The sequence below is a fragment of the Aptenodytes forsteri genome, unplaced genomic scaffold (genome assembly GCF_000699145.1).
Source record: "Aptenodytes forsteri isolate BGI_AS27 unplaced genomic scaffold, ASM69914v1 Scaffold193, whole genome shotgun sequence".
NCBI lineage: Eukaryota > Metazoa > Chordata > Aves > Sphenisciformes > Spheniscidae > Aptenodytes > Aptenodytes forsteri.
In genome coordinates, this window is record NW_008795405.1 from 11,650,897 (window position 1) to 11,664,100 (window position 13,204).

At 43.1% G+C, this 13,204-nt stretch overlaps 1 protein-coding gene across 1 annotated transcript; it reads right to left on the minus strand.

The window, feature by feature from the left end:
- Nucleotides 1-2,013: 2,013 nt before the first annotated feature.
- Nucleotides 2,014-6,258, minus strand: LOC103900183 (alpha-1-antitrypsin). The gene is made up of 4 exons (XM_009280803.1): nucleotides 5,604-6,258; nucleotides 4,651-4,921; nucleotides 3,945-4,092; nucleotides 2,014-2,223 (listed from the first exon to the last, which is right to left on the minus strand). The coding sequence occupies exons 1-4, from the start codon at nucleotides 6,256-6,258 to the stop codon at nucleotides 2,014-2,016; spliced, it is 1,284 nt and encodes a 427-aa protein (XP_009279078.1).
- Nucleotides 6,259-13,204: the final 6,946 nt, after the last annotated feature.

Sequence of the window (13,204 nt, forward strand, 5' to 3'; positions counted from 1 at the left end):
TACCTGTTCTTGATGCTGAGATGACACTGCTTCACAGGATCCTAGTGGCAGCTCCTGACAGTTCATTAGTGCCATCAAAGTGTTCTACCCATCCATTAAACACCGCTACCCTTAGTGAACTTAATGTTATCTTTTAAACTCAGGATTGCATTTCTGTGTATCGGGTGTCCACGCCCAGGTGCTGGCAGCGGGGGGCTGCAGGGGGGCCTCTGTGAGGAGAGGCTGGGCTGCCCCATGCCAGACACAGCCGGTTCCAGCTGGTTCCAGCTGGTTCCAACAGACACACCACAGGACACAGCTAAGTCCCTCAGCCAAGATGGTGGCCCTCTGGGAAAGCGTATTTAAGAAACGGTAAAAACTGCGCAGCAGCTGTGAGAGGGAGGAGTAAAGAAATGTGAGAGAAGCTGCCCTGCAGCCCCGCAGGTCAGTGAAGAAGGCGGGGAGGAGGTGCTCCAGGCACAGGAGTAGAAATTCCCCTGCAGCTCCTGGAGAAGACCATGGTGATGCAGGTTGTCCCCCTGCAGCCCATGCAGGACCGTGGTGGAGCAGATATCCACACTGCAGCGTGTGGAGGATCCCACACTGGAGCAAATGCATGTGCCCTGAAGGAAACTGCAGCCTGTGGAGAGCCCATGTTGGAGCAGGCTCCTGGCGAAATCTGTGACCCATGGGGGACCCACACTGGGGCAGTCTGTTCCTGATACACTGTACCCCATAGGAAAGACCCATGCTGGAGCAGTTTGTGAAGGACTGTCTTCTGTGGGAGGGACACCACGCTGGGGCAGGGGAAGAGCATGAGGAGGAAGGAGTGGCAGAGACAAAGCATTATGAACTGACCGCAATCCCCATTCCCCATTCCCCTGTGCTGCTCAGGGGGAGGAGGTAGAAGAGTTAGGAGCGAAATTGAGCCTGGGAAGATGGGAGGGGTGTGGGGAAGGTGTTTTTAATTATGTCTTTGTTTCTTGCTAGCCTACTGTATTTTTAATTGGCAATAAATTATATTAATCTGCCACAGCGCAGGTCTCCACATCGTGCTGCTGGTAACACCGGCTTCTGCCTATTGAATGCTCAGGAAGGTGTCCGAGTCATCTTGCTGCACCCCAAACATCAGCTCAATGGGAAGGGATCTCTTGGAGGCACTCATCAGTTTGAGCTTGCAGAAGCGGGTGGAGGGCAGCATGATTAGCTGGCATTTGGACAACAGAGGCATGACCTCCCAGGCTGCTGACACCAGTTGCTGGAACCAGAGGGTGGTTTTTGCCACATCCAGTTCTCCTAGGGAGCCCAGGCATTACTGAACATGCACAAGACCATTAAGGATGACCATTTGTGCAATGATGTGCAGCTTTAGCTGACATGGAAGCTAATTTTTTGCCCTGCCAGAAAAGTTGGGCCCCTTACTCTGGAGCAACTAATGAGGAATGGAGATGGGAGCAAGGGGTTGGGAGCTGGTAGGAGGCAGTTGTCAAGCTGGAAGGAAAAGGGTTATTCTTTACCCAGGAGCATCCATCATCTAGGACAAGAAAGGTTTCACAGGTCTATGTTTCTGTTTCCCTTCTTGGCCACTGAGCCCTGGAAGGACTTCAAAGATGAAGGAGACTTCTCTTGGGATTCACAGTGGAACGAGAGGGAGGGAAAGGATGGTTGCTCAGCTGAACGGCTTCTAAGCTGAGGACTTGACATGCAGGACATGGGAGATATAGGGAAATTCTCAGCCAGGAGTAGGAAGGTTTATCTGCATGCAAGGGACGTGACAGCAGTGATGAGTGAGTGAGGTAGGGAAATGTTTGTCTGTTGAAGGTCCCACGGCTGCCTATTTGGCCTGGGACATTTTATAAACATGGCCCACTCCTGCTTGTTCCCAACTGTCTGTTTGTAAGTGAAGAATAACTTAATGTAATATTTATTTATTTGTTTGTTAATTAGGGATCAATTCTAGTCCCTTTTTGCAAAGAAGTCCCTGGGATGTGCACAAGCTCTCTTCTCTGCACTGGGGAGTACGAGTGCTCCGGTCTAGTCTTCCTTGGCAGCTGGGTTCACAATTTTCCCCATGAAGAGGATGCCGTAGGTGGTTTTGTCAACAATCATCATCAGGAAGGGTCTGTTGAATGTGATGTGAGGAGGAGGAGGAAACTGTGCAGACAATGGTACCACTTCTATCACAGTCACTGCAGCAGCTTCTGTGCCGTTCTCACTAACATCTACCATGGCCTTGTGAATTGCCTTCAAGGGAAGCAAAGATTAAAATCAAGGTACAGAAGAGTGAGAAGCAACTGGGGACAAACTTGCTGGCTTTAACACTGTGAGAAGGTAGGTTTTAAAAGAAAGCAGAGAATGAATGTAGAACTGGTGTGAGAAAGATACTCATGTCCAACCTTTCCAAGACAAGCAAAGTTTGCTCGGAGTTCAGGGAGAGCTTTCTTAAACACTTTGGCAGAGTCAAACTTGGCTGCTTGCAGAGACTGAGCAGCATAGAGAACATTTATTGTTCTGTTGTTTCTCAGAGTAAGATTTTGTCCTTAATATTTAACACAGAAGAAGAAGGTTTTCATTTTGCATCAATTTCTGTGTATGCAAAAGAATTCTTTCTGCAAAGACACAACAGTGACAAACTTTATAGGGTGTCTTTCTGTAACACAACCCACTGATATAACTTGATTTTACAGGGCTTTCTATAGTAGGTAGAGCAAATTCATATTTCTAAATTCACATGATCTTATTTCATTGTCTTTGGTCAACCCTCCACGTTTTTTCTTCATTGTCCATAACACATCTGAAAATTCCTCTCATGAGGTCCTGCTACCCTTCCTCTATTCACTTGTCCTATATCTGTAATCCAGGTGTTTACACATGTAATAATTTAGTGTGAGGAATCACAAAATCATTAAATAATATAGGTTGGAAGGACCTCTAGAGGTCATCCAATGCAACCAACCACCCTACGCTGAGTCAACTCTGACACTAGATAAGGTTGCTCAGGGTCTCATTCAGTCAGGATTTGAGTATTTCCAAGGATGGAAATTTCATAGCCTCTCTAAGTAACCCTTCTGAGTTTTTGATCACCCTCATGTTGAATTTTTTTTCATAATATCTGATGAGAATTTCCCATTTTCTATCTTGTGTGCATTGTGTCTTGTCCTGTCACTGTGCACCTGCAAGAAGAGCCTGGGTCCATCTTCTCTTCACCCTCCTAATAGGTATCTGTAGACAGCACTAAGAACCTCCCTTCACCTTCCCTTCTCCTGGCTGAACAACTCCAGGTCTCCCAGCCTCTCATACATCCTGTGTTCCAGCCACACAGCCATCCTGCTCACCCTCCACTGGACTCGCTCTGCTCCAGTATGTCCACATCTCCCTTGCACTGGGCAGCCCCAAACTGGATGCAGTACTCCAGAGGTGGTCTCACAAGTGCAGAATAGAAGGGAAGGATCATTTCCCTCATGACACAAGGCATATATTCCCTGGCACACTAGGGAAATCACTTTACTTGTCTGTGTGCCAGTTTCTTGTTTGTGAAATGGGGCTATCCCAGTCCCACAAGTCTGTTGTCCGTATAAATTCTGAGGTGCTCAGATAATGCAGTAATGAAAGGTGTATACATAGGATAAGAATGGCTGTTCCCAAACTTATGTCATAACCATGACTCGTCATGCATTAATTATTTTACACCAGCTTTTTGTGAAATTATTCCTGTTATGCTTTCCAGATCTGTTTTCTTCTTCAGAGGCTTTCAAGTGAATTTGCAGGATCGCTATGCTGTAAACAATTTAATATTAAACTGTAGGAACAACAGCCATTTAATCCCTAACCTTCTCCTTCCTTTACTACCATCAGTGAGCCATGACTACACTTCAGAAGTGGGATCAGCCTATTTGCGAAGATAAAACCCACATGTAAGTGAGGCAGACAAATCTCTCGATTACCATCTCTGTTTGCACACTTACTTTGGAAACCTTCAGAAGAGTTTTTTCTGCCACTCCAGAGAGATCAGCCTGGTCACTGAACACCTCTGTCACACCCATTTTCTGAAACAGGCTCTTAACATCATAGGAGCCAGAGATGGAGAATTTTGGAAGGTCCAGGTAGATTTTTCTTTTCGAAAATAAACAAAAAATGTGAGTTTATTATTGCAAGATCCTTCAATGCAATAGCTGTTGCAGGTATACACCCATCCCAAATACCCATGGAGCTAAGGCTTGACTTTCTAAGACAGTGATAAATCCCATGTTAGAGAAGCAGAAATTGAGGTACCTGTCCCACCAGCCACAGTCTGATCAGTGGTGCAGGGACACAGTGCTGGTTTATGAAAGTGACTGGCTGGAAAGTATCATCCAGACTGGAGAAAAAGAAATTGTATTTTCTTTTGAACTGGATTCTTCCTACTCAAGGCAGGCTCCTGAGGGCAATGTACCCATGTGCAGGATCCTCACAGCTGGTAGCACTCCCACTGCTGTGACTGGTGGAGCTGAGGATAGGGTTCCCCTTAGGTACGAAATTGCCCGATACCTTGTCTGATTTAAAGAAACTATGCAATGCTTGTTCCTCAGAGCTGTGCTTAGCAACTCATTATGGCATCCTAAACTTTACTTTGCCTGGATGAGTAGTTATGGCCTTTTTGATATTTAAACAAAGCAGCAGTTAAAAGGTTACCTTTTTTCAAGTGATTCCATCCAGTTAGACACTGTTTCTTTTAGCAGAGCATCCTCCACCTGCTTCATTGTCCCTTCATCAGGCAGAACAAACAACGCGGCAGCATTTCCTTTGTATGGGATTTCTACTACCCAGCAAGACAAATTCTCATCTCTATGGATATCAAAAGCGCTGTTTTGATGCATCATTTTGACCTTAACAGAATTCTTGGCATCCAACAAGAAGTCATTGTCTCTGGTGACCAAATTGTTGAAAGGTTTTTCCCAGTAGCCTTTTGACAAAACAATGAGTATAGAATTGAATAAACTGAAAAAGAGACTAATAAAGGCATATCACATTAGCTGATGTTTAAAATACTGTATTTGAACTGTAAAGAAAACAACAACAAGCCTATCTCAGTTTAAGGATGCTTGTTCCCTGGCCATGAAAAGAAGCTTTATGTCATTTCAATGGTTCTAATAAAAATCACACAAGAAAAATATAGGCTGAGGGTTGCCATGGAAAAGACCTGAGCCTTTGCCTGCTAAGGCAATGGTAAAACTTCCACAGACTCCCACTATACAGGTTTCAGGCTTATTCCTTTCATACAAGTGTCAGTTGTGTTTGACCATGTCCTGCACAGCCAAACACCTGTGCCTTTCAATAAACGATCATAAGTTCCCAAGCTAATCCCTTCTGAATATTTTCAGCTTTGAACCTGGCTTAAAACTGATATGACATTGATCAGTACTTCTACAGGTTCTTTTTTTCTTTCTTTCTTTTTTTTACTCGTATAGAAAATAATTCTTCTTACCTGGCTTTTAAATATTTCCTTATTTCATTTAAAAGTAGAAAGACATATTTTAAATTAGATGATAGAATAGGTTCACAGTGTGAAAAAAGTTACGTTTCTTAGATCTGGATAAGACTTCCAGAGAGTATGTGTATAACTGCTACCCATGTTTGTCACCCACCTTTAAAGAAAATATAGTTAACCAGAACCATCACAGTGTCTGGATCAAGACTCTTGAGTAAACCAACAACTTTCCCATGGGTTTTTGTTTCTATGTAGTTATTGATTTCCTTTGTAGCCTCTGGAGAATTCTGGAAGTTACTAGAAATAGCTTCAGAATAATAAAAATTTGTGACATCATCCAAAAATTTTTGGAGCAGTTTCAGTCGATCATCTATGAACAGGGCATTGCCTATACTCAGCTGGACTTCTCGATGAGGGTCGTTCAGCAGCTGGAGGACATACTGAAATCCCTCATGGATCTCCTGCTCCTCCATCTCTGTCAGGTTGAAGGCGAGGCCTTTGTGCAGCTGACTGAGCGTGTTTGATCTGGCCCCCAGGGAGAGCATTGCAAAGGCAGTGGAGATGCTCAAAGGAGAGAAGAAAATGTTCTTGTTGCCCGCCTCCTCTCTGACCTGCTTGTAAAACCTAAATGCGAAGTCAGCATTGCTGGGGGCTATCTTGACATGAGCCAAGTTTTCACCTTCAGCCTGGGAATGGTCTTCTGGGGAATAAGGTATTTTTTGCTCCTGCTGTTCATCATTGAGGTTGGACCTATGTTGACCCTGGACTTGAAGTCCAAGAAGCAACAAACACAAATACAATGCAGACTTCATTTTCCTTCTGAACAGTTCTGTTAAGAAAGAATAGAGCAACTTTTAGATCTAGAGAATTTTATCTTTCCTGCATAAAAATAGTTTTTGTATTCTAGATACTGATTTTCAGATGTCAGTCTTTAGGATTACTACTCTATTTAGAAATAGTCTTCTACTTGGCCTCCTGGATAGGCTGTTTCTAGTCAGTTCTATCTGTTTCCGACCACTGAGCAAAGGAAGATACTAACGTGACATCGCCAGGAAAGAATCGATGTTGTGTAGGCTTTTGTGAGGTATTACTCCTGAAATAGTTCTTGCCTCTGACCAGCATGGCCTCATTGCACTCCTAAGTGCCTTTGGGTGCATGGCTGATTTCACCTATTGGCCCCCCTGTATTTGGTAAGTACTTTGGCAGAGGGACCGACTTCTGCTGATATGTTTCTGTAGTACCCATGGTCTTGTTATGACTTGGGTTTTCAAGCACTGCAGTGATACAGAGATAATGTCAGTTATAGCTGTGAATAAAATCCACCTAAATGCTCACCCCTTAAACTTTATATCCTTCTGCCTCTTGTGTAGCAGCTCTGAACTCAAGAACTATATTATTTTAAAGCATTACCTTAAATGTTTCAGCAAATTGAGGATAAATTGAGAAAGTTTATTGACTCTCTCTATTGTGCATAAACTATCCATAAGGTTGCAAGGCCAAGACTCAAGAGTTTAGGAAAAGCTATACTGGAATTTGCTTTGCTGTGTATGCACAATTTGATGACCTTTCCTCTTCCTTTAACTGACATAAGCAAATTCTACATAATCCCACAGTCTCTCTTCTGCCCTTTTCAGGGGAAGAACCATGAAATACACTGGAGAAGAATGTTCTCCACAGGGTGCCTCTCCTAAATTATCTCAAATGACAGAAATTCAAAATCATGAAGTAGGCAATGGCCTGCAAGAAAATAGAGACAATCTGAATGTTGTTCATAGCAGCTGCATACTTATTCTGGAGCATGGGATTCTGCCCCAGGGTCTGCCTCAGGCTGTGTGTCTAATGCCAGGTTTAGGTCTTACATCAAACTTTTCGTGGGGACTTGTTAATTCTGGGTTCCCCGTTTTCTGGCTCCCCAGTATGAAACACTGGAGATATAAGCTGTGGAAGTGCTGAGTATAGCAGCTGTGCTTAGCTTGTCTAAAATGTTGGATAAAAACATCGACTCTGAAAAAAAAAGGCATTCTAAATGGAGGTAATTCATTTTTGTCTGGTAAGTACTCTTCATAATTCCCCAAAACTGCTTTTGAGAGAGACTAATTTCTCTTCCAGGCCACTTGGCTGCAAGTAGCCTGGTCTTTAAGCACATGAGGTACAGGGACGCTACTCTCATTAGCCGTACATCAGCCTGGAGTAGTCAGGACATTGAGATTGCAAATAAATTTACTCCTCTGGGAGCAGAGACAAGGTTTTGTTCTTCACCTTGGTATTGACTGTTGAATACTCATTTTGGACCTCATCTCCCAGTCATCCTGCCACTATAGCTAGGAGCTGGATCACTGACCGAATCCTGCTTCCAACATTTAGAACATGCTTCCAGAAGCTAAAATAATTTCCAATTACTGTAAAAAATAAATTTATGTCAGAATTAAATATTGTGCAATAAATGGCAGAGATCACAGACAACATGAATTCAAAGACTTCTAAGAAAGTATAATATGGTACTTACAGTTCTGGACCTCTCTTTCACAGAGCTTCTTCCCTATTCTTCATTTTGTTGGGTACCATTAAATTAATGTCCACTGGTAAATATTAAACAGAGTAAATAAGATTTATTTGCAAAGCAAAGACTGAGTCAGCCTTTTTTTTCTGGACATCAAACATTATAAGTCTATTTTCCAGTCATACAGGCAGAATGATGCCAGCATCTAGGGCTCTGAGGGGAGAGAAAGAGCAGGGACCTTGCTACTCTTGGGCTTGAACTAAACTGTGGGCAAAAGAGCTTTGCAAAGAAGTCTGGCATAACCGTGGTAAATGAGCTTTAGAAAACAGAATAGTAGAAGAACTGGAAACCTAAGATAGGGCCAAAGCAATGTCTGTTTATAAAAAGGATGTTGTGTCCCACTGAACTCTCTGCATGGGATATCCTGATGCAAGGATGCCATCTAATTGAGTACCCAAGGCAGCAGCAAGTTTGTTCAGGGATAGCTCAGTATCTCTCTATGTTGCCCTGCAGCATACACTGCAGGTATGCCCTAACTGGCATTATTTGAAGGGCTCATAAAATTATTAGATAAAGGACAGTTGGGGGCACTGGTTAGCTTTTTGAGATGCCTTTGATGAGTATTTTAGAAACTACTAAAGTGAAAAGCAAAGTATTAGTATGGCTTGAAAAATAGCCGAAATAAGAAAACAAATGGAAGAATGAAATGGACAATCTTTACCGTGGCAAAATGTTAGCTGGGGAGAAGAGAGTAGATCTTCTTAACCCCTTGCTACATACACATAGGATAGACATGATTTATATACATACTATATGTGACTTCCACTGGGATCCCTCTCAGAGGGAGCTGAGAGAAACAAGCACAATTTAGCTATTTAGAAGGTTATTTAAGGATGAGGTGCATGGCACTCATCCTAATTAGCAATGACTAATTATTCCCATCGAATGTACATTATTTCACCCCAGGTAAATCTACAATTTATCTACACATAGGAATCTACCCACCATAGTTATTGCTATGTAACTACTATCTCTTACAAGATAGAGGCAGAGTTGGTCAGAACGTATTTCTGCAGAGAGGGGTTTTTTTCATGATATGTGCAAGTATCCAGAAAGTTTATTGCAGTATTATCTAAAATGACCAAGGTTCAGCACGAGCAAGTATGCTGTTGCTTAACTCTAGCAAAGACAAGCTATTTTTCTCAAGTCTAGGCCTGCCTACATAGACAGCATGAATCTTTCAGCCCAGCCCTAATGCTTGGCTAACCATCTGAAGGATGCTACTGTCTTCAGGGAGGAACTGCTGGGAACAGCAGAGCTCCTGCAGTGATTCCTCTGTTTTCTCCCAGGACATGCAGCAGCACTCAGCGTGTCAGGGGGAGAGTGGAAAGTTGCTGCTGTCCCTGTTCACCACTCCCAGGCACCAGCAACTCTGACCCTGGCCCAAGTCTCTTCCTAGGCAAAGTTAAGACCAGCAGTTACATCAGACCCACAAATGATCATTTTTGTCCACAAACTTCAAAGCAATCAGCTTCTCAGCAATTCCAGATAGATCAGCATGGTTAGTGAATGCATCAGTCACACTTAGTCCTTTGAAAATCCCCCTTAGGTCATAGGTGCCAGAAATAGAGACTCTTGGAAAACACGTGTCTCTCACGTTGAATGCAATGGAAAATGAGGGTGAATCACCACACATGGGTATCACTGGCATACCTGCCAGGTGGCAGCGTCTGCGAGAACCCAGGGAGGGGAAAGCAGTTTGCTACTTCTCTGCACATTCCTGTTGGTGCAAATGGCTGTGTCCCCAGAACAGATGTCGCTGTGAAATGTGAGGCTAAACTGGAAAGTTTGTGCAGAGTTTTGCAAGAAGGAGATCCATCCAGGGGAATTTCACAGAGAAGGGTACAGAGCTCCTGGATGCTTCTAGGTAAGCAGTGGCTGGGACAGAGGGACTCCTGCTCCAGGAGCCAGGGGAGTCATATAAAGGACTGACAGACGTGCTTTTCCCATTGACCTGATAATGGTCTATATGGAAGGAATTAAGGAATAATTTAATTATCTCTTTCCCTACTGTCTGCCAGTGACTCTGCTCGGTTATGCAATATGCCTTGGTTCCTCCTTACAGGAGGAGTTTCATCCCATATCATTAACCTACTCCTGTTGCTGCTTGGTTGTCAGATTATTATATGCCAGCTTTGCAAGTTATATTTCTGGGTTTTCCAGGGCAAAGGATTTCTGGCTGTGGAAACAAAACATCAGCAAGATGATAAGGATTGAGCAAGACAAATGTGCACTTTGCATGATAAATCCTCATGCAGCCATTCCTTGTTGCCTTATAAAGACGTATCACTCAAGGTCTGTCTGCAAAAGTTCATATAAATAAACTTCTTGACATAAATAACTCTCCATGTCTTACAAATATTTATCCTTTTCTCCTTGGATAAGGAAAGTTCTTCTGGCTCCATTTCAAAAAACAGCATGACTGACAGAAAAAAAAGCTGAAGGCTAAGCAAAAAGTCTGTGACAGAACTGGGAATAGAAACTAGACCTTTTCTGCTTTGTTTTCAGCTTTTTTCACCAATGCAATAGGAATCTTTGAACTAAAATTTCATATGAACTCATAGTTTGCTAGATGAAAGCTGTATAAACAGAATCAAATAATCTTATTTTCTTCTGTGTTATATCTCAGAAGGAAATAAAGTTCTTTGATTATCAGGGTGTGATTCCATTTCTCGTAACAGACATTTCATCTCAGATGATCACTTTCATCAGTTTGCAGAAAACAATATTTTAAGTTTTCTGCTTTGTCTGCAGTGTCCTAGCACTGAAAGAAAATGCATTTCCAAGAGCATACAAGCATTTAAGGCCTGATGTGAATTCCATTGGAGTCAATCAGCCAGCATTTTAATGTTCAAGATAGGCAATCCCTCACTGAGAGCTCATCTCAGGTTTTACTGATATATTTTCCATAAAGTTCCCAGATTAAGACATTGGAATTGTAGACCTGCCAAGGCTTTTCAAAACTAGTTGTTATAAGTTTTTTTAAAAAACACTAGAATAAAAAAGGAGAAAATATAAGAAATAGTAGATAGACTGCAAGACCAAAATTTTGCTCTCAAATTGAATCTCAGCTTGAATTTCTTTTTCCAAAAAAAAATTAAGTTACATCAAACTCAAGTAGTTAAGACTACAGACCAAAAACCTTAGTTAAGTATAATGGTACAAGAACTTAGAGATGGTGTGTATAACTCCCAGAATTAAAATAAATGACAGTAAAGGAAAGTGGTGGGTCCTCCCGAGTGTCAGTGAGGTTAAAGGCCAGCCCTTCCAGCACCTGAGCCTGGCTGGTGGCTCTGGAGCCCAGGGTCAGCAGGGCAAAGGCAGCAGAGATGCTGACCAGGGAGAAGAAAACGCTCTTGCCAGGTTCTTGGGCAGTCACTTGCCCGTAAAACTGGAAGGAAAAGTCCATGTTTCTGGGGACTGTCCATTGGCAGGATCCAAAAGGATCGCCCTCATGGGGATGCTGCTCCTGTGGCACTTAGTTTTCTTACTCTGCTTGTGGCCACTGGACTGTTGACAGCCGGGGACAACAGGCTCAAGTGCAGCAAAGGAGCATTGCATGCAGTCATGGGTAAAGAAAAAGTAAAACCAATTCAAGGTTTCGTGATTGTAAATAGATTTCCTATCTGGGTACCATGCCAGAAACCACTCCTAAATTCATCCATCTGGCCCTTTGAGAAGCTCTATAGTTATTACTTTATCAGGTTATAGCAACATTTGTCTTTCTGATCTGTCAGTTAAACCATTTCTAAAGCCTGGCTGGGCTCTGGAGCCCAGGGTCAGCAGGGCAAAGGCAGCAGAGATGCTGACCAGGGAGAAGAAAACGCTCTTGCCAGGTTCTTGGGCAGTCACTTGCCCGTAAAACTGGAAGGAAAAGTCCATGTTTCTGGGGACTGTCCATTGGCAGGATCCAAAAGGATCGCCCTCATGGGGATGCTGCTCCTGTGGCACTTAGTTTTCTTACTCTGCTTGTGGCCACTGGACTGTTGACAGCCGGGGACAACAGGCTCAAGTGCAGCAAAGGAGCATTGCATGCAGTCATGGGTAAAGAAAAAGTAAAACCAATTCAAGGTTTCGTGATTGTAAATAGATTTCCTATCTGGGTACCATGCCAGAAACCACTCCTAAATTCATCCATCTGGCCCTTTGAGAAGCTCTATAGTTATTACTTTATCAGGTTATAGCAACATTTGTCTTTCTGATCTGTCAGTTAAACCATTTCTAAAAATTTTTAGCAATCAAAAAGTACAAGTTTCCCTTTGGTCTGGCACTGTCTATGAGAATGAATTGATCACAGGGGATCTGATTACATCTCTCTGATTCAGCACAAGTTTGGCAGTGGTATTACTGCAGTCATGTTCTGCTTTATTCAACATCGCTGTCAGATTTGAGGAGCGGAGAGTTGTGTACTTCATCACCTCCATCACTGCCTACCTCTGCGCAGTCGCTGGAAGCAGAGCGGCATGACATTGGCCTTGGGTGCTGAGCCTTTCTCAATAGGGGGATCCAGCTGCCAAGGGAGACTCTCCAATGGCCTTTTTCTGCCAGCTCATTCCAGTTTGCAGAGTCAGGGCAGCACCTAGCAAGCAGCTTGCACAACTGTCAAAAAACCTGTCAGGTCCCTGAACCAGTGACAGACTTTCTGGTTCACAATAAAACTCTTGGCTTCAATATTCTTGAGGAGGGGGGTGGGACATGGATGATGGACAGTGGCTATGCCTCCACAGTAAGTTGTACCACATTTTAGACTGTAGTTAAGTTCATTTATATTACAATGTAATAGAAATAAACTTGCATATTTTAAGCTTCATGATAGTTTCTATGTGCTCAGCTGTGAAGTGTTTCAGGTATCTGCATCATCAAAGCATTGCTGTATCATCTGAGGACCGGCACAAATCCTTAATGAGGAGCAGCCTTTTGAAACTAAGCATGCATGGTTACTGTGACAGCAAATGCACAGGACTGATCAGAAGAAACCATCAAAATACATCCATGGGAAGTACATGGGAGTCTCATGGTTTGTGACTTGCAGTAGTTTTGAAGGGTGTTTCCTGAACCGCCTAATCTTACTCCACAGAAGGGCAAAGGGTCTCCAGTTCCCTCATTTTTGGGAAGTAGCTGGTGAAGGCTTATCAGCATGACCTGGAACTTAGTGTCATTCAAAAAAGGCAGATGGCCAGCAGAGGGGGAGCTTATAG

Excerpts from the sequence above, each read along its gene's own strand:
- LOC103900183 (XM_009280803.1), bottom strand. The coding sequence starts at position 6,258 with ATGAAGTCTGCATTGTATTTGTGTTTGTTGCTTCTTGGACTTCAAGTC. Across the intron at positions 4,922-5,603 it reads TAACTATATTTTCTTTAAAG|GCTACTGGGAAAAACCTTTC; the intron begins GTGGGTGACAAA and ends TTTTGTCAAAAG. Across the intron at positions 2,224-3,944 it reads CTCTTCTGAAGGTTTCCAAA|GCAATTCACAAGGCCATGGT; the intron begins GTAAGTGTGCAA and ends CTTCCCTTGAAG.